Source organism: Oncorhynchus keta, chromosome 21 (assembly GCF_023373465.1).
Source record: "Oncorhynchus keta strain PuntledgeMale-10-30-2019 chromosome 21, Oket_V2, whole genome shotgun sequence".
In the NCBI taxonomy this organism is placed as follows: domain Eukaryota; kingdom Metazoa; phylum Chordata; class Actinopteri; order Salmoniformes; family Salmonidae; genus Oncorhynchus; species Oncorhynchus keta.
In genome coordinates this window covers 22646486-22669077 of record NC_068441.1, presented here as the reverse complement: position 1 = coordinate 22669077, position 22592 = coordinate 22646486, and the positions used below count along the sequence as shown (strand labels likewise).

The following is a 22592-nucleotide window of genomic DNA, read 5'->3' as shown; positions in this document are numbered from 1 at the left end:
AAAAGTGAACCCATTTGAGATGGGGACTGAGATAGTAATGAATAACAGAGTACTGCCATCTTCAAAGACGGAAGCTTTTAAAAGTTCTTCCTTTCCACCATTCCTCAGAGCCCACCGCCTTTACACAGTATGTTTAGTTACATTTGATCCATCCCGGCTATGTTTTACCAGGGGGAATTGTTACAGGCAGGAGACGCTCTCCCTCTTTCAATCTGTAGTCATCCATAATTCAGCACCTCCTTCCATTATTCCTCTCAGAGCTACTCTGCTGCTGACTGGCCAAATTGCTATTGTTTTCCCCATTCAGAGACACTCATCACTGTAATGCTATAAGATGGACCCCAGGAAGGCAATACCACACTCTGGTGCACCATGGACCTGGCTATTCTTCATAGCACTCACACTGTAAGACCCTGATAGCTCAACCAAGACAGAATGTGATGGTGATGCAGACTTCCTCCCACACACACCTCCTTTATGGAAGTTCATCATCTCTCATTGATCCCTGCTGGATTGAGATGTATGTTGTTGTTTTTTAAAACTTGTCAACTCACACACAGACTGCCCTTTTCATTCTCTCAGACAGACAATGGGGAAGGGTAGGAAGCGTGAACAGTTAACAGGCTGGCTCATGTTTAATGTAGTTCCGCATCATTGGTCCAGGGATGATTCAAATCAATAAGTCACCGCGCTGCATTTGTCCAGCTGAACGGGTGTCATCACTGTATAGGCCCTTAGTCAGGCTGTAGACCGGAGAGTAGGACGGAATGAATGGATTCAATCATTCATTAACAAGATTGATTACATACATAGAATTTCCAATGGGACATTAGACATTAAAATGTACTTTATGGCCACTTAGTGAGAATATGAAACAACATTATTCTTGCCGTTGTGTCTGACAGTTATGAGGCCTTTCACTATAAATACAGGACATGCTGCAAACACATCCAAATCATCTTTTGGGTTTTTATAATGGTTTGCTTTTTGTGACACTTACGTCAGTTACGAAGTGAAATATCTTAATTTATAATTCAACATCAAATCAAGAGAGAGAGGTAATTTACCTGTATAGTCATCGAGGCACTCGCAGGTGTAGCCTCCCTCTCTGCTGCGACACAGGCCGTGGGTTCCGCAGGGTTTGGAGTAGCACAGGTCGATCTCTGTCTCGCAGTAGTCTCCTGTGAAGCCCGTGGGGCAGCGGCAGCGCAGCCCGGCGATGGGGTGGATGGGTCGGAAAAGGATGGTGTCGGACGCCACGAATGGCGCCAGGCTGTCAAACTTCAGCACGGACACACACTTCATGTAGTTCTCACAGGGCTCTCTCAGGCAGATGTTGTCATCGAAGGGCAGCACCTGCTGGGAGGAGATGTGGGCCAGCAGACTTCGGTTCAGGTACAACCTCTCCTGTAACTCCTCAGAACCAAAGTACTCTGCCGCTCCATTGGTCCCTGCTGTCCCTCTGTCCACTCTTCCGTCCCCCCGGGACCCCTCTCCCCCCCCACGCGGGCCCTCCCTAGGCACGGCCACAGACAGGCTGACGTTGAGGATCCGGGCGCTGACGTCTGTGTCATCCTGGATGTTGAACACTACGACGTCCTCGCGGTCTGCTGACAGCACGCAGGCCACGCCCTCCAAGAACTGGGTCAATAGCAGGGACAGGAAGTGCTCCTGGGAGGTGTTGGCCAATCGCAGCGTGATGCTGTTGGAGAGCATTTCGTCTGTGATGATGGTGACCTGGAGCAGACACTGGGCCGACACGGAGTGGATCCCATCTGACAGGAGAGGAAGAGGAGAGATGCAGGGGACACAGTATTAATGCTTCAATATCTGGATTTACATCAAACATTACTTACAGTGCCTTCAGAAAGTTCTCACAACCCTTAACATTTTTTTAATTTAAAATGGATTAAATTGAGATTTTTTTTGTCACACCACACACACACACACGTCAAAGTGGAATTATGTATTTCAACATTTTTACAAATTAATTTAAAGAATGAAAAGCTGAAACGTCTTGAGTCAATAAGTATTCAACCCCTTTGGTATGGCAAGCCTAAATAAGTTGTCTAAATAAGCTTAATAAGTCACATAAGTTGCATGGACTCACTGTGTGCAATAAGTGATGCAGCCACCACAGAGTTAAACGAAGCAAGACTGTACAGAATGCAAATATTCCAGAACATGCATCCTGTTTGCAACAAGGCACAAAAGTAATACTGCAAAAAAACATGACAAAGCAATTAACATTTTGTCCTGAATACAACATGTTATGTTTGGTGCAAATCCAATACAACACACTACTGAGGACCGCTCTCCATATTTTCAAGTTGCATCATGTTATGGGTATGCTTGTAATAATGGGTATGGTTATGCTTGTAATAAATGGAATGGAGCTAAGCACAGGAAAAGTCCTAGAGGAAAACCTGGTTCAGTCTGCTTTCCACCAGACACTGGGAGATAAACATATCTTTCAGCAGGACAATAATCTAAAACACACAAGGTCAAATATAAACCGAATGTTCCCCAAGTGGCCGAGATACAGTTGACTTAAATCTACTTGAAAATCTATGGCAAGACCAGAAAATGGTGATCAGCAATCAATGACAGAACCTGAAGAATTATGAAAATAATAAAAATGGGCAAATGTTGCACAATCCAGGTGTGGAAAACTCTTAGAGACTTCGCCAGAAAGACTCACAGCTGTAATCGCTGCCAAAGGTGCTTCTACAAAGTATTGACTCAGGGGTGTGAGATATTTCTGTATTTCATTTTCAATACATTTGCAAACATGTTTTCACTGTTATTATGGGGTAATGTGTGTAAATGGGTGTTATTCTTTTTTTAATCAATTTTGAATTCAGGCTGAAACAACAACATGTGGAATAAATCAATGGGTATGAATACTCTCTGAAGGCACTATGAATACTCTCTGAAGGCACTATGAATACTCTCTGAAGGCACTATGAATACTCTCTGAAGGCACTATGAATACTCTCTGAAGGCACTATGAATACTCTCTGAAGGCACTATGAATACTTTCTGAAGGCACTATGAATACTCTCTGAAGGCACTATGAATACTCTCTGAAGGCACTATGAATACTTTCTGAAGGCACTATGAAAACTCTCTGAAGGCACTATGAATACTTTCTGAAGGCACTATGAATACTCTCTGAAGGCACTATGAATACTTTCTGAAGGCACTATGAATACTTTCTGAAGGCACTATGAATACTTTCTGAAGGCACTATGAATACTCTCTGAAGGCACTATGAATACTCTCTGAAGGCACTATGAATACTTTCTGAAGGCACTATGAATACTTTCTGAAGGCACTATGAATACTTTCTGAAGGCACTATGAATACTCTCTGAAGGCACTATGAATACTCTCTGAAGGCACTATGAATACTTTCTGAAGGCACTATATGTCTACTCATAACCCCGCAATGAAAGACAACGTTTCACAATAACATAGTGCCTAGAATTCTCCTTGACTAATCACCATTCTCTAGTAGCTACCCTTTATACATGTATTCACAATGCAGACATCCATCTCCCTGTATCCAAAGGGTTACTAAGAAGACGAGGCTATTCAGTTGTCTGCATAATGAGCTATACACATCTGAAATGTAATTTTCCCTTCACATACAAGGACAGCTCATCCTACTCTAGACTTTACTACTGTTGTTTAAAACATCACCCCCCCCTCCCCCAGATGGAAATCCACGATCAATTCTTCCCATGGCCATGCATTCATTACCTTACATACTTCAAACCACATTGAGTGATTCTTTTAGTAAGCTGATTTGCAAAACTCATTCCTCTTACTGAAAACCACACTGGCAACACAGGGGAAAAGTGGTCATCAGCAAACAGCTTGAGAAGTTCTGGCTGGGACACTCAAATGACTGCCCAGCGAAGAGTGAAATTATAATGGAAAGAACCCATACAGACTCATCAGAAATAACAAGAAACGGAAAAGTGGAGTAACAGCTTTGAAAACAGACATGGGCTGAACCTGAACCATATCCCAGTTAGCCATAACCTCGATATCCATTAAAAATAGATGGCTTCAGTCTGCAAATATATTCAAAGAGCAGAACGACATACAGTGCCTTCAGAAACTATTCATACCCCTTGACTTGTTCCACTTTTTGTTTCGTCACAGCCGGAACTCAAAATGGTTTAAATAGATTTATTTCTCACCCAGCTACACACAAAACCCATAATGATAAAGTGAAAACATGAAATATATTGAAAATTAAATACAGAAATCTAATTTACATAAGTATTCACTCCCAAGTCAATACCTTATAGAAGTAGCGTTGGCAGAGATTACAGCTGTGAGTCTTTCTGGAAGAATCTCTAAGCTCTGTCCACACCTGGATTTTACAACATTTGCCCATTATTCTTTTCAAAATTCGTCAAGCTCTGTCAAATTGGATTTTGATCATTACTAGACAACCATTTTCAGGTCTTGCCATAGATTTTAAATTATTTTTGAGCAAAAACTATAACTCGGCCACTCAGGAACATTCACAGTTTTCTTGGTAAGCAACTCCAGTGTAGATTTGGCCTTGTATTTTAGGTTATTGTCCTGCTGAAAGGTGAATGCATCTCCCAGTGTTTGTTGCAAAGCAGACCAGGTTTTCCTCTAACGTTTTGCCTGATTTTGCCTAGCTCCGTTCCGTTTATTTTTTTATCCTAAAATACTCCCGTCTTTAATGATTACAAGCATATAACATGATGCAGCCACCACTATGCTTGAAAATATGGAGTGGTACTCAGTAATGTGTTGTAATTGACCCAAGCGTAACACTTTGTATTCAGGACAACGGCTAATTGCTTTGTCACATTTTTTGCAATATTACTTTAGTGCCTTGTTGCAAACAGGATACATGTTTTGGAATATTTTTATTCTGTACAGGCTTCCTTCTTTTCACTCTCTCAATGTTAGTATTGTGGAGTAACTACAATGTTGATCCATCCTCAGTCTTCTCCTATCACAGCCATTAAACTCCAACTGTTACAAGGGCGGTTTTATGGACACCTGATCCTAGACTATATTGAAAAAGATTAAACCTGATCCTAGACTAAATTGCACTTTTAAAATGGACTAACAAATTGCATTTCTCAGACATTGTTTAAAATAATAGTTTGACTTGCCCTAGTCTAGATTTTAAAAGTCAGATTTTCAGACGGACAGTTATATTTAATCTAGATCTAATTGAAGGTTTGAATAAAACCTGGCCAGAGGCAGGTTTAACTTCAGATTAATGACTGTTGGCTCCCAGGTTGACCTTGGCAATGGAGGAAAATTGATAACCTGGACTATTTCATTGATGATCAAAGTGCACCAAGGCCAGACCGAAGGGATAACTAATGTGCTTTTGATTTGTTTTCCTCCTTTACCGTTATCTTGAACAAGCACTTTCAACCTTCTCATGTATCGTCGGTCGCAGAGGACTTTGTAGCTGTTTCCTGTAACAGGACATAGCAGTTTCTTGTAACAACAAGTGCTCTTTTTGTTTAGTATGTTTATGTTTCTTCTTAGACAGGGTTAACCCCCTGATGAAATCATTTTCTCTATGGAAATAGAAAATGCAGCTGACATTTGTTTGCTTGAGCCAATCATTTCACCCAACTCTTTTCGGGGAAGGGCCATCCCTTCAAGTATGGATCACCTTGATGTAATTTGTCATCTGGAACCTTCCTTATCCACAAAGTCTGCAATGCTATAGGTGAACTGAAAGACAATGACATCAAGTTCCCTGGTGCTGCTGCCCGAGCCAACTACAAGGTAGAGTTCAATGAATATTGGAACTTCCCTGGAGTCATTGGCTGTATAGATGGATGTCATATTCCCATCAACTGTTACTCGACAGCAGATGCTGAGGAGAACAGGAATCTTAAAAACTGGTTCTCAATAAATGTACAAAGTGTGCGCACTCCCAATGTGCAGTTCTCCAATGTTGTTGCACGTTGGAAAGGTGCAACTCATGACTCAAGGATTGTCAAAAACTCCTCTTTGTATGTTCAGCTTGAAGGAGGACAGCATAGTGGAATCATACTTGGTTAGTGTTGGTATGCACAGACCAACTTCTTGTTCACCCCTTATCTTCATGCAATAGGACCTGAGCAACAACAGTACAACCAAGCTCCGCACCAGAGGTGGAGCACATGTTTGGAAGAGTTGTTTCCAATGTCTCAGAAACACACTGCGCTTTCAACCAGGAAGATGCTGCATTGTTATAAAATAGCAACAGCAGTGATTCACAATTACCTCAAACAGCATAGCTGCCCAGATCCTCACATTGAAACATGAGGATGAGCCAGATGTTCCCAAGGTTGAAGCAGACAGTAACAGAAGTGGACAAGCCTGCAGAGATTATTTTACTATGCAGCCCTTCTCACAACAAAGATAGCTCAAGAGATTGAAGCAACCAATAGCCATGGCTTTTAATTCATAAATGTAAATAAATCGGGACCCCGAAGTGGTGCTGGTTGGAGAATAACATTGGTGTTGCTTCATGTTTCTCTCCTCCTTCAAAGACGACTCAACATCAAGGATGTCCATCAGCAGATCATGCTCTTCTTTTAAATACATTCATTTGCACCCATGAAATTCCATGGCCAGGTTCTCATGCATGCTCAGCCTCAGTCACTAACCCGGCAGGAGGACAAAGACAATCTTTCCTCCTGGCTGCAGCAGTGGTCCCCTCCAAAGTGATCATCTGCCTATAGAAAATGAGTATATTGCTGCATTAAATAACATGATTTCTTCAAGAGTTGACTTCATTACATTTTTTTATGGGAGTGCAAGAGTTGACTGACATGACATATTCCCTGCATTACGGGGATGGCACATCCTGAGTGAATCCAACCAAATGAGGCTTGGAACGGTCCCCACCTGAAGTGTCCAATATGTCACCCCTTCCAGGGGTTGCTGGCTGTCAATGATCCAGGTCAACAAGTCCCCCAGCTCATCTGTCTAAGGTCTTACCAGTCTTAAAACGCTCCCTACGAGCAACATCATATGTCTAAATTGACTTGCAGGTTTTTCCACAGGACCTTAGAAAGACAAGACAAAATATAAATTATATTAGTTATTATTTATGATGTTATTTGTGTAACATTTATGTGAAACAAATACATTTAGGCTCCACTGTGTTGTGTTACTCAAGGAAAATAACATTTCAAAGTGACTGATTTGAAAAAGTGTGCCAACCAATACAGTATCTTACCAGAAGTTGTTGTAGATTCCTTTGGTTTACTTTTCATTTGAGTTGAATTCATTACAAATGGTAGTCCAGGCATTCTTTTTCTTCTTTTCTGTTGATGAATCATGCTCTGTTCTTCATAATTGGATGATTTGACACAATTCGCTTCAAGAGTTTTTTTTCAATGTCACTGAAATGATTCTATCTTCGCCCCTTTGCTTGGTTTAGGTGACTTTCTCCAATTCCACACAATGCTTGTGTATTAAAACCCCTGGTTGTTGAAGCATCCTTAGTTCAGCACTAAGTGCACATTGTTCATCTAATCAGACTTCACAAAGATTAACTGGTTAGTCCTTACCTTAGTCTAGGACTCCTTAGTCTAGAACTAATTAATCTGAAGTTAAGCAACGTCTTAAATAGCCATTTAAAAACAATTAGGATTCATTTCATTAGAATTAGCCTAGTCCTGATTTTAATTAAAACTCTGTACGTGAAACCGCCCCTTAAAGTCACCAATGGCCTCATGGTGAAATCACTAAGCAGTTTCCTTCCTCCCCGGCAACGGAGTTTAGAAGGCTGGTTGTATGTTTGTAGTGACTGGGTGAGTTGATACACCATCCGACGTTTCATTAAAGGTCTACTTTTTGTATTTTTACCCATCTACCAAAAGGTGCCATTCTTTGCGATGCATTGGAAAACCTCCCTGGGCATTGCTGTTGAATCTGTGTTTGAAATCTATTGCTCGACTGAGGGACCTTACAGATAATTGTATGTGTGGGGTACAGAGATGAGGTAGTCAATCAACAATCATGTAAAACACCATTATTGCACACAGAGTGAGTCCACGCAACTTATGTTACTTGTTAAGCAAACCTTTACTCCTGAACTTATTTAGGCTTACCATAACAAAGGGGTTGAATAACTAGACTTAAGACATTTCAGCTTTTTATGTAAACATGTAAACATTTCAAAAAACATAATTCCACTTTGACATTATGGGGTAATGGGGTCAGTGACAAAAAAAATGAAATGTAATCCATTTTAAATTCAGGCGGTAACAACAAAATGTGGAAAATGTCAAGGGGTGCGAATAGTTTCTGAAGGCACTGTAATGTTTCCTGTTGTTCAGATCTCCCTGACAACATGAGTTCAGGAATCAGAAGTTAGACAGACAATCAGGCCCTCTCCGATATCATCCAACCAGACATTTGTAAGGATCTGTTAGTAGACAATAAATTAAAACAAAGTATTAGTGGTGTTAATGATGTTCTCTTTTACAGGGGAATCCTGTTTCCATCTGTCTGGATCTCTTTACAGTTTATTACTACCATGTTTGGTTTGTGAAAATCAATCAATAAAGTTGTCAAAGAAAAGAACAAATCAATCCTATTCCTTCCTCAGTTCTACATTCTAGAATGCAGCAGTGTGTTTAAGGTCACCAGAGGTTCTATTTGTAGCACGTCGTCTCATCTCTGGCTTGCAGGCACAACACATACCTAATCAAATCAAACCTGTCATGAAAACAAGTCCCAGTCTCTTCCCCCTTGATAGTAATCAATAGTCTCTTTGTCTGGGGGCTCTGGATATGGGCCAGGGAACAGAACCTCTCAGCTTAGCTCTGGTGGAGGAGGAAACTCAACCAACCAACCACACAGACAAACAAACAGCCAGCAGCACTGTGGAAGCTACCAGATCCCAGGCTGGCACAAGGCATGTTTAAACACCCGGCGCCACAATGACAGCGAGTGGCAAGAGAGAGAGAGAGCAGTAGAGAAGTGAGGAGCAGAAAGCAAGGAAACCTGAGCAGCATGTTTGACAGGGCTTAAATCGTTCTGCTCCCAGCCAAGCCACTGCAGCACTGGAACCCTACAGGCCCAGAGCAGAGGGAACAGGAGCTGGAGGGAGCAGAGGGAACAGGAGCTGGAGGGAGCAGAGGGAACAGGAGCTGGAGGGAGCAGAGGGAACAGGAGCTGGAGGGAACAGAGGGAACAGGAGCTGGAGGGAGCAGAGGGAACAGGAGCTGGAGGGCACAGGAGCTGGAGGGAGCAGAGGGAACAGGAGCTGGAGGGCACAGGAGCTGGAGGGAGCAGAGGGAACAGGAGCTGGAGGGAGCAGAGGGAACAGGAGCTGGAGGGAGCAGAGGGAACAGGAGCTGGAGGGAGCAGAGGGAACAGGAGCTGGAGGGAGCATAGGGAACAGGAGCTGGAGGGAGCAGAGGGAACAGGAGCTGGAGGGAGCAGAGGGAACAGGAGCTGGAGGACACAGGAGCTGGAGGGAGCAGAGGGAACAGGAGCTGGAGGGAGCAGAGGGAACAGGAGCTGGAGGGAGCAGAGGGAACAGGAGCTGGAGGACACAGGAGCTGGAGGGAGCAGAGGGAACAGGAGCTGGAGGGAACAGGAGCTGGAGGGAGCAGAGGGAACAGGAGCTGGAGGGAACAGGAGCTGGAGGGAGCAGAGGGAACAGGAGCAGAGAGAACAGGAGCTAGAGGGAGCAGAGGGAACAGGAGCTGGAGGGAGCAGAGGGAACAGGAGCTGGAGGGAGCCGGGGGAACAGGAGCTGGAGGGAGCAGAGGGAACAGGAGCTGGAGGGAGCAGAGGGAACAGGAGCTGGAGGGAGCAGAGGGAACAGGAGCTGGAGGGAGCAGAGGGAACAGGAGCTGGAGGGAGCAGAGGGAACAGGACCTGGAGGGAGCAGAGGGAACAGGAGCTGGAGGGAGCAGAGGGAACAGGAGCTGGAGGGAGCAGAGGGAACAGGGGCAGAGGGAACAGGAGCAGAGAGAACAGGAGCTGGAGGGAACAGAGGGAACAGGGGCAGAGAGAACAGGAGCTGGAGGGAGGACTGGGAAGAAGGGACACCTCTCTCAGACACGTCGGTGTGGTCTGTGCACACAGAAAGGAACTCAAAGAAACAAATTGGTGAGTAGAATGTGTCAGAGGGACATTAAAAATGGAGAACAGTCAGATGCTTTGGAAAAGACGGGCAAAGCTGTGCCAAGGAGGTTCAATTGAACATTTAATCCCAGATTCCTCTGGGGAGATGAAAGGGGTGCCTTGGTGCCTCTTCCACACAAGCCTAGATGTGTACATTGGTACACCTTGTATCAATCTTGAAATGGTAACTGCAGTTAAACTGTCCAAGAGTTCAACTGAGCAAGCTTATACCACATCCTTTCCTTCAAGTCAAATAGTGCCATCTTTACCATGACAGCACTGAGCAAATGCCAGAGAGATCAAAGTAATTCATCCAACTCATCCTCACAAGTGGCAAGTCAAATCTTGACATTTACATCCTGAACCATATGTTACGTCAGTTAGAAGATCTTCTGCAGCTTTGATGAGTTACATAATTGGAAAAGGAGAACTTAACATTTTGGTTACGTGATATAATTAGCCTAACTCAGCCTGTATTCTAGTTGCCTATATTAATTTAGAATTCGCTATGATAATATAAAGCAAGATGTGAACTCGAATAACAAGCCATGCATTTTAGGACTTAATTCGGCCATCATCACAGGCAGTCATGTAGCCACTGATTTTCAAAATGGCGAAAGAGACAGAAAAATTGAAAAACAGATCCCATGAGAGAAGGTTATGCTACGTATCAGTAGAGCAGACATTCCCTTAATTATGTTCTCTGCCAAGTGGAATTCTTGGATCGAGGCTTGGGCAGAGGTCTATGACAGACAAAGAGACTTGGAAACAGTATGCGAGGAGAATCTGCTCTTTAAACTAAACTAGACCGTCCTTCAAAGGGGTGGGGGTTGTTGTTGGGAAAGGAGGGGGGGGTGGGGGCAAGGTGCCAGCTCTGGAGTGTGACACCCATGGCCTATGGGTGCCAGGAATGCTCTCAGCAGAGAAGTGAAGCCAGGAAGAGATTAAACACACACTGAGCCTGTATGAGCGCCAGGGCACCACAGTGTGTGTTTCCGTCAGGGTTAAGACAAAGCATCTTCAGTAACACAGCCCACCAGACTCTCAAAAGATTTAAGTGAGTGTACAGTATGTTAACTCCTCAGGGGTCGAGTTACCTGATAGTGTTTCTGGAAAGCTAGCCCCTATGATTTTGTGTTTAAAATAAAACTGATTTAACCTATCTAACTAGGCCTACCTATCATGTGATGTTGTCAAATAATTAAGTCCTTTTCCAATAGTGACAATAACCCCTGTAATGTATACACAACATGACTTCATGTGATGTTAACACACTCATACCTATAATGAACAAAAATATAAACGCAACATGCAACAACTGAGTTACAGTTCATATGAGGAAATCAGTCAATTGAAATAAATCTATGGATTTCACATGACTGGAAGTACAGATATGCATCTGTTGGTCACAAATACCGTAAAGAAAAATGGCCCTCAGGATCTCATCACGGTATTTTTGTGATTTTAAATTGTCATTGATAAAATCAAATAGTGTTTGTTGTCCATAGCTTATGCCTGCCCATACCATAACCCCACCATGGGGCACTCTATTCACAACGTTGTCATCAGTAAACTGCTCGCCAACACAACGCCATACGTGGTCTGCGGTTCTGAGGCCGGTTGGATGTACTGCCAAATTCTCTAAAACTGCTTATGGTAGAGAAATTAACTTTCAATTCTCTGGTAACAGCTCTGGTGGACATTCCTGCAGCCAGCTTTCCTATTGCACGCTCCCTCAAAACGTGAGACATCTGTGGCATTGTGTTGTGTTACAAAACTGCACATTTTAGAGTGGCCTTTTCATTGTCCCCAGCACAAGGTGCACCTGTGTAATGATCATGCCGTTTAATCAGCATTTTGATTTGCCACACACAAGGAGAAATGCTCATTAACAGGGATGTAAACAAATGTGTTTACAAAATTTGAGCGAAATAAGGTTTTTGTGGTAAGGAACATTTACGGGATCTTTTATTTCAGATCATGAATCATGGGACCAACACTTAACATGTTGCGTTTCGAAGTGTAAGACATTACGCCCCGCCTAGCTACAAATGTTGACAGTTTAAGTTTCCTTGGTGAAATGCAGGTAAGGGGAAGTAGCAGAGCGAGAGCGCGAGACAGAGAGCACTTGAGATAAATACCAGAGAGAAGTGAAGAGAGAAGACGAGTGAGGGTGAGAGAATAGGTGAGAAAGAGAGAACAGGGAGAGACCACACGGAAGCCCTTAAAGGACTGCAACCGGCTTAGAGCCCCTTGTCCCAGATGCCCAACAAATGCCAACCGAGTCACAGCAGATGAGGATCATGTGGGCAGTCACAAAAAACACTGAGGAAAGAGACATCCCATATAGCACAAGTTAGGACCACTGTCCCTTTACACCTCTGCCCCTATCCGCCTACAGGAAATGACTCTCCTAAGCAGCTGGGACCTTCCCCAGCCCTTCCTCAAAATATGTAAGACAGTTGTTTATTTCCCAATCCCCTGATAGGGTTAAATGTCTACATTTTACAGTCCTTAGGTGAGGATGAGACACAGCTCTCAGCCTCCAGCTACTGTAGAGGTCAAACACTTAGCATTAAAGACACACTACCACAGCAGTACCATTAATCATCATCAATAGCTCCTTTCAACCTGGTTTCAAAGCAGCCATACATCACACTGCTGTCATTACATACAGTAGGAATGAGAGCGTGAGCCAGGAAGGCATGACATTAAGGCTCGCACACATCAAACTAAATGTGGATCTAGCGTCCGTCTGCCGATCGTTCAGCGTGCTGTGTTTAAGGGACCACCCGCTGTAGATGACTGCTGACATATTTCATGCAATTCTACATGTAAAATTGTCACGCACTCAGTTCGCAAATTACGTTCTGAGGTGCAAGGACTCTCAGCCAGCAAACGCCATTGGTGCGCCGCCGCCCTTACATGTGCTGATCTAGGACAGAGTGAGGTGGTGCCAAGCTGCTGACGTGTGTGTTCCAGTTGTGAAGTCTGCCATGGCAGAGCAGAGGGTACCTTGGGGTAAGTGGGTAATGAGGTTGAGCAGAGCCACACCCTGACATCATGGTTATTTTAAAACCACCAGCATGCGCTCCACTGACTGACTACATCAAAGCCACGGTCCCACTCCCAAGTTCCTAAATGGTCATAAATTAAAGATCTGCTCGGAGAGAAAAAAGGCTACAGGTATTCGCACCCCCCAACAACAAAGAAAAATCGCAATCGGCAAGTTGTTCAACTTCCGTTACGGCTGCTTGTCACTATCGAGGCGGCACTCAAATTCACTGATGAAACGTTTCTGTACAATTTGAAAAAGGGGGGCACCATATACAGATCGTCATTTCAAAGGGCAAGTTAAGTAACCCTCATTTCTGACAACAGGTTTACCAATTTCTGACTAACCATAAAACAACCAAAATCGGTGAATTATCTCAGTATACAAAATGATTTTGCACAAACCGGCAAACACGAATGTGTGTGACCTTGGGTGCACATAGTTCCATTGGAGGCAACAACTGGATCCACACAGTTTCATCTCATTAATCTGACGTGGATGACCTAGGACCACTGTGGTAATTAAATACATTCATTAGAGGGACTCCGTTGCCCTTGAATGAGTCTGGCTAATTTATTACAGTTATTAGAGCTTCCTCAGGTTTGGGGTTGTCAGGAGTCATGGAACAGCTTTGTTCTGCCAGCACCCTGACAGAATTATATGGCCCCGTTTCCAGTGGCCATTCATTACTGTCAGACTTGATCAAAATAGAGACCTACCTTTCCAAAATATGTGTCAGTGCACAAAGTGGTGCCTTTGATGAGATGCATGCCATTGTCCATAAGGTTGAGTCTGTATGATGAAGGCTACCTTCTGTTTATCCACTCAGAGAGGTCGGTGTGGACTAGGGATGGGCATTATAATTTGCATCACTATTGAAGTACTCAAATGATTTTTTTCTCGAGTGGGAGAATAAACTATTTTTTAGAACAAGGCCTGCACTGGGAGAAAGAAAGTGTGCGTTTATCTATATGCTACGTGTCAACAATGCCTAATTTATCATAACCATTACAGATAAATCATAATTGCCCCATATATATATATATATATATATATATACAGTGGGGAGAACAAGTATTTGATAACCTGCAAAATCGGCAGTGTTTCCTACTTACAAAGCATGTAGAGGTCTGTAAATTTTATCATAGGTACACTTCAACTGTAAGAGATGGAATCTAAAACAAAAATCCAGAAAATCACATTGTATGATTTTTAAGTAATTAATTTGCATTTTATTGCATGACATAAGTATTTGATACATCAGTAAAGCAGAACTTAATATTTGGTACAGAAACCTGTTTGCAATTACAGAGATCATACGTTTCCTGTAGTTCTTCCTTCTACACACACACACACACACACACACACACACACACACACACACACACACACACACACACACACACACACACACACACACACACACACACACACACACACCCCCCCTTCGGAAAGTATTCAGATCCCTTCAATCAATCAAATGTATTTATAAAGCCCTTTTTACATCAGCCAATGTCAAAGTGCTGTATAGAAACCAGCCTAAAGCCCCAAACAGCAAGCAATGCAGATGTAGAAGCAAATTTTCACATTTTGTTAAGTCACAGGCGTATTCCAGTCTGCTGTTCCCACATGCTTCAAGAGGGCCACCATTGTTCCTGTTCCCAAGAAAGCTAAGGTAACTGAGCTAAACGACTACCGCCCCGTAGCACTCACTTCCGTCATCATGAAGTGCTTTGAGAGACTAGTCAAGGACCATATCACCTCCACCCTACCTGACACCCTAGACCCACTCCAATTTGCTTACCGCCCAAATAGGTCCACAGACGATGCAATCTCAACCACACTGCACACTGCCCTAACCCACCTGGACAAGAGGAATACCTATGTGAGAATGCTGTTCATCGACTACAGCTCGGCATTCAACACCATAGTACCCTCCAAGCTCGTCATCAAGCTCGAGACCCTGGGTCTCGACCCCGCCCTGTGCAACTGGGTACTGGACTTCCTGACGGGCCGCCCCCAGGTGGTGAGGGTAGGCAACAACATCTCCTCCCCGCTGATCCTCAACACGGGGGCCCCACAAGGGTGCGTTCTGAGCCTTCTCCTGTACTCCCTGTTCACCCACGACTGCGTGGCCACGCACGCCTCCAACTCAATCATCAAGTTTGCGGACGACACAACAGTGGTAGGCTTGATTACCAACAACGACGAGACGGCCTACAGGGAGGAGGTGAGGGCCCTCGGAGTGTGGTGTCAGGAAAATAACCTCACACTCAACGTCAACAAAACTAAGGAGATGATTGTGGACTTCAGGAAACAGCAGAGGGAACACCCCCCTATCCACATCGATGGAACAGTAGTGGAGAGGGTAGCAAGTTTTAAGTTCCTCGGCATACACATCACAGACAAGCTGAATTGGTCCACTCACACTGACAGCGTCGTGAAGAAGGCGCAGCAGCGCCTCTTCAAACTCAGGAGGCTGAAGAAATTCGGCTTGTCACCAAAAGCACTCACAAACTTCTACAGATGCACAATCGAGAGCATCCTGGCGGGCTGTATCACCGCCTGGTACGGCAACTGCTCCGCCCTCAACCGTAAGGCTCTCCAGAGGGTAGTGAGGTCTGCACAACGCATCACCGGGGGCAAACTACCTGCCCTCCAGGACGCCTACACCACCCGATGTTACAGGAAGGCCATAAAGATCATCAAGGACATCAACCACCCGAACCACTGCCTGTTCACCCCGCTATCATCCAGAAGGCGAGGTCAGTACAGGTGCATCAAAGCTGGGACCGAGAGACTGAAAAACAGCTTCTATCTCAAGGCCATCAGACTGTTAAACAGCAACCACTAACATTGAGTGGCTGCTGCCAACACACTGTCATTGACACTGACCCAACTCCAGCCACTTTAATAATGGGAATTGATGGGAAATGATGTAAATATATCACTAGCCACTTTAAACAATGCTACCTTATATAATGTTACTTACCCTACATTATTCATCTCATATGCATACGTATATACTGTACTCTACATCATTGACTGCATCCTTATGTAATACATGTATCACTAGCCACTTTAACTATGCCACTTTGTTTACTTTGTCTACATACTCATCTCATATGTATATACGGTACTCGATACCATCTACTGTATGCTGCTCTGTACCATCACTCATTCATATATCCTTATGTACATATTCTTTATCCCCTTACACTGTGTATAAGACAGTAGTTTTGGAATTGTTAGTTAGATTACTTGTTGGTTATCACTGCATTGTCGGAACTAGAAGCACAAGCATTTCGCTACACTCGCATTAACATCTGCTAACCATGTGTATGTGACAAATAACATTTGATTTGATTTGATTCTAAAATTGTTTTTGTTTCCTCAATCTACATACAATACCCCATAATGACAAAGCAAAAACAGGTTTTTAGAAATGTTAGCTAATTTATATATATTTTTTAACTGAAATAAATAACTGAAATATTACATTTACAGTTGAAGTCGGAAGTTTACATACACTTAGGTTGGAGTCATTAAAACTCGTTTTTTAACCACTCCACAAATATCTTGTTAACAAACTATAGTTTTGGAAAGGTGGTTTAGGACATCTACTTTGTGCATGACAAGACATTTTTCCAACAATTGTTTGCAGAAAGATTATTTCACTTATAATTCACTGTATCACAATTCCAGTGGGTCAGCAGTTTACATACACTAAGTTGACTGTGCCTTATAACAGCTTGGAAAATTCCATAAAATGATGTCATGGCTTTAGAAGCTTCTGATAGGCTAATTGACATAATTTGAATTAATTGGAGGTGTACCTGTGGACGTATTTCAAGGCCTACCTTCAAACGTAGTGCCTCTTCGCTTGACATCATGGGAAAATCAAAAGAAATCAGCCAAGACCTCAGAAAATAAAATGGTTGACCTCCACAAGTCTGGTTCATCCTTGGGAGCAATTTCCAAATGCCTGAAGGTACCACGTTCATCTGTACAAACAATAGTACGCAAGTATAAACACCATGGGACTGATGGGGATATTTTGGGTTCATGATAGGGGCTGCACCAAATGTTTGATGTATTATAATAATTGATTATGGTTTTGTTGTATTAATAGAAGGGGAAGGGCTATAAGACCCCCTCCCCCACTACATTTATAGGTTCCTGGACTACAGATTAAGAATATGTATATGCATTATAAGGTTTAATATTGTTTCACAGGTTCTTTTCTAGTTTCTGCCTCTTATAATGAAACAGTCAGAGATGTGTGAGTTATTGCAGTCAATGTATCTCTATTGCAAGTTTGTAAAACAGTGTATGCATGGGCATGGTCTCATGAGTAGAAGGTAGTGACGTAGGCAGTTACATCACTGGGGGTTGACTGCACGCATATTAAAAGAACCTTGGACTTTTCCTATTTTGCAGAACTCAGGAGAGACATCAGTTGTATGTGTGATGTTTGATCTTTGACTTCTTTGACTATTTCGAGAAAAAAAAAGATTTATAAGCGCACATTGAGTGTTCCTTATTTGTTAAGCAAATAACGGAGCCCAGAAAAGTGGAACCAACAGGACCACACAGCCATCATACTGCTCAGGAAGGAGACAAAGTTCTGTCTCCCAGAGATTAACGTACTTTGGTGTGAAAAGTGCAAATCAATTCCAGAACAACAACAAAGGACCTTGTGAAGAGGCTGGAGGAAACAGGTACAAAAGTATCTATATCCACAGTAAAACGAGTCCTATATCGACATAACCCGAAAGGCCGCTCAGCAAGAAAGAAGCCACTGCTCCAAAACCGTCATAAACAAGCCAGACTACGGGTTGCAACTGCACCTGGGGACAAATATCGTACTTTCTGGAGAAACGTCCGCTGGTCTGATTAAACAAAAATAGTACTGTTTGGCCATAATGAACATTGTTATGTTTGGAGGAAAAGGGGAGATGCTTGCAAGCCGAAGAACACCACCCCAATCATGAAGCACGGGGGTGGCAGGATCATGCTGTGGGGGTGCTTTGCTGCAGGAGGGACTGGTGCACTTCACAAAATATATGGCATCATGAGGGAGGAAAATTATGTGGATATATTGATGCAACATCTCAAGACATCAGTCAGGAAATTAAAGCTTGGTCGCAAATGGCTCTTCCAAAAGGACAATGACCCCAAGCATACTTCCAATGTTGTGGCCAAATGGCTTAAGGACAACAAAGTCAAGGTATTGGAGTGGCCATCACAAAGCCCTGACCTCAATCTTATAGAACATTTGTGGGCAGAACTAAAAAAGCATGTGCGAGCAAGGAGGCCTACAAACCTGATTCAGTTACACCAGCGCTGTCAGGAGGAATGGGCCAACATTCACCCAACTTATTGTGGGAAGCTTGTGGAAGGCTACCCAAAACATTTGACCCAAGTTCAACAATTTAAAGGCAATACTACCAACTAATAATTAAGTGTACGTAAACTTCTGACCCACTGGGAATGTGATGAAAGAAATAAAAGCTGAAATAAATAATTCTCTCTACTATTATTCTGACATTTCACATTCTTAAAATAAAGTGGTGATCCTAACTGACCTAAGACAGGGAATTGTCACTAGGATTAAATGTCAGGAATTGTCAAAAACTGAGTTTAAATGTATTTGGCTAAGGTGTATGTAAACTTCCGACTTCAACTGTAGATAAGTATTCAGACCCTTTACTCAGTACTTTGTTGAAGCACCTTTGGCAGCGATTACAGCATTGATTCTTCTTGGGTATGACACTACAAGCTTGGCGCAACTGTATTTGGGGAGCTTCCCCATTCTTCTCTGCAGATCCTCTCAAGCTCTGTCAGGTTGGATGGGGAAAATTGCTGCATGGCTATTTTCAGGTCTCTCCAGAGATGTTCGATCGGGTTCAAGTCTGGGTTCTGGTTGGGCCACTCAAGGAAATTGTCCTGAAGCCACTCCAGCGTTGTCTTGCCTGTGTGCTTAGGGTCATTGTCCTGTTGGAAGGTGAACTGTCGCCCCTGTCTGAGGACCTGAGCGCTCTGGAGAAGGTTTTCATCAAGGATCTCTGTACTTTGCTCCGTTCAGCTTTGCCTCGATCCTGACTAGTCTCCCAGTCCCTGCCGCTGGAAAACATCCCCACAGCATGATGCTGCCACCACCATGTGTCACCATAGGGATGGGAGAAGTTTCCTCCAGATGTGACACTTGGCATTCAGGCTAAAGAGTTCAATGTTGATTGGATGATCCACTACTCCGGACAGTTCTGACTTTGAATATGTGGACAACTACAAATACCGAGGTGTCTGGTTAGACTGTAAACTCTCCAATCCAAAATTAAATCTAGAGTTGGCTTCCTATTTCGCGTCAGAGCCTCCTTCACTCATGCTGCCAAACATACCTTCGTAAAACTGACTATCCTACCGATCCTTGACTTCAGTGATGTAATTCACAAAATAGCCTCCAACACTCTACTCAGCAAACTGGATGTAGTCTATCACAGTGCCATCTGTTTTGTCACCAAAGCCCCATATACTACCCATCCCTGCGACCTGTATGCTTTCGTCGGCTGGCCCTCACTACATATTCGTCGCTAAACCCACTGGCTCCAGGTCACCTATAAGTCTTTGCAAGGTAAAGCTCCGCCTTATCGCAGCTCACTGGTCACCATAGCAACACCCACCCATAGCACACATTCCAGCAGGTATATTTCACTGGTTATCCCCAAAGCCAACACTTACTTTGGCCGCCTTTCCTTCCAGTTCTCTGCTGCCAATGACGGGAACGAATAGCAAAAATCTCTGAAACCAGAGTATTTTATTTTCCTCTCTAACTTTAAGCATTAGCTGTCAGAGCAGCTCACAGATCACTGTACTTGTACACAGCCACTCTGTTAATAGCACACCCAACTACCTCATCCCCATATTGTTATATTATCTTCTTGCTCTTTTGCACCTCAGTATCTCTACTTTCGCATCATCATCTGCACATCTATCACTCCAGTGTTAATGCTAAATTGTAATTATTTTGCCTCTATGGCCTATTTATTGCCTTACCTCCCTACTCTTCTACATTTGCACACATTGTACATATATTTTTTATATTGTGTTGACTGTACATTTGTTTGTGTAACTAATTTTTGTCGCGCTGCTTTGCTTTATCTTGGCCAGGTCGCAGTTGTATATTCGAATTTGTTCTCAACTGGCCTACCTGGTTAAATAAAGGTGAAATAAAATAAAATAAAACAAATTGTTTCTCTTGGTGTGAGAGTCTTTAGGTGCCTTTTGGCAAATGGCAAGCGGGTTGTAATGTACCTTTTACTGAGGAGTGGCTTCCGTTTGGCCACTACCATAAAGGCCTGATTGGTGGAGTGCTGCGGAGATGGTTGTCCTTCTGGAAGGTTCTCACACAGAGGTACTCTAGAGCTCTGTCAGAGTGACCATTGGGTTCTTGGTCACTTCCCTGGCCAAGGCCCCGATTGCTCAGTGTGGCTGGGCGGTCAGCTCATGAAGAGTCTTGGTAGTTCCAAACTTATTCCATTTAAGAATGGAGGCCGCTGTGTTCTTGGGGACCTTCAATGCTACAGACGTCTTTTGGTGCCCTTCCCCAGGTCTGTGCCTCGACACAATGTTGTCTCGGAGCTCTACGGACAATTGCTTCAACCTTATGGCTTGTTTTTTGCTCTGAAATGCACTGTCAACTGTGGGACCTTATACAGACAAGTGTGTGCCTTTCCAAATCATGTCCAATCAATTGAATTTACATAGTATAGTGTGTGGGGTATAGTGTGTAGATTGATGAAGTATTGTTTTTATTTACTCCATTTTAGAATACGGCTGTAACGCAAGAAAATGTGGAAAACGTCAACGGGTCTGAATACTTTCTGAAGTCTCTACATATACACACTGTAGCAGTCAAATGTTTGGACACCTACTGATTCCAAGGTTTTTCTTAATTTTTTTTACTATTCTCTACATTGTAGAATAAAGGTTAAGACATCAAACTATGAAATAACACACATGGAATCATGTAGTTCTTGAAATGTTACATATTGACTGACCTTCATGTCTTAAAGTAATGATGGACTGTCATTTCACTTTGCTTATTTGAGGTGTTCTTGCCATAATATGGACTTGGTCTTTTACCAAATAGGGCCATCTTCTGTATACCACCCCTACCTTGTCACAACACAACTGATTGGCTCAAACGCATTAAGAAGGAAAGAAATTCCACAAATTAACTTTTAAGAAGGCACACCTGTTAATTGAAATGCAGTCCAGGTGACTACCTCATGAAGCTGGTTGAGAGAATGCCAAGAGTGTGCAAAGCTGTCATCCAGGAAAAAGGTGGCTACTTTGAAGAATATCAAATACATTTTGATTTGTTTAACACTTTTTTGGTTACTATATGATTACATATCTGTTATTTCATAGATTTGATGTCTTCACTATTATTCTACAATTCAGAAGATAGTGCAAATAAAACCCTGGAATGAGTAAGTGTCCATACTTTTGGTACTGTATATTCGGTCAATAAAATAATTTAAAAAACAAAGTGCCATTTAAGATTCATTTATTGAAACTAATGTCAACTGGTTATATTATATCGTGGAACATAATATTAAACAAGGCAGTAACCTCAGCAGTGGCGCTTGCTTGTAGGAGCCTATGGCTGTGCAGTGGCATAGCCTTGTTTTGTTCATTTCATTTAAAATGGTCATATTGCCACAGTAAAGACATAACTATTTTATATGTAACAGAATAAAATAACAGAATATTTTTCCAAAGGAAAAAGTAATGTACATCTTGCGTCTGGAACAAATATTCGGAATGAGTGATTATTTGAAACGGGGCTCAATTTAGCGAGTTGAAAGACAATTTCTTCAGGGTTACAAACCAAAATCAGTCCTCTTTTCGATTTACAGATGTTCGATTTACAGACTCATTCATTCTGCTTGTTCTTTGGAATTTTTCAAATGGAGTAACAATTTCACATTGGACACTGCATGGTGATGAAGTGCGGCCACTACATCTGTTGGGTGAGGAGGCCCAGGCTTAATGATTCTGTTGAACATACGCTCTGTCTTTATCAAACTAATGTTTTCAATGTGGAACCCGTCTATGTTTAAGGGGGTTATAGCCTTGGCTAATCAATTATAAATTGCACTAGCAGTTCACAAAGTAGAACAAATGGAAAATAGATTGTTGTTGGAACACATCTCCCTATATTGTTGGAACACATCTCCCTATATTGTTGGAACACATTTCTCTATATTGTTGGAACATATTTCCCTATATTGTTGGAACACATCTCCCTATATTGTTGGAACACATCTCCCTATATTGTTGGAACACATTTCCCTATATTGTTGGAACACATTTCC

The 22592-nt window shown here is 42.8% G+C and overlaps 1 protein-coding gene across 4 annotated transcripts in view; it reads right to left on the bottom strand.

Annotated features, from left to right (window-relative positions):
• The window catches only part of LOC118399872 (cadherin EGF LAG seven-pass G-type receptor 2-like), a 93508-nt gene that overhangs the window by 56002 nt on the left and 14914 nt on the right, over nt 1-22592 (bottom strand). For 3 of the 4 annotated variants that reach the window (XM_052473494.1, XM_052473495.1, XM_052473496.1), the window contains exon 2: nt 1068-1775. The exons of the other annotated variant lie outside the window; for it this stretch is intronic. In XM_052473494.1, coding sequence (XP_052329454.1) covers nt 1068-1775 — 708 coding nt within the window. The remainder of the gene's footprint in view (nt 1-1067; nt 1776-22592) is intronic. 4 annotated transcript variants of the gene reach the window in all.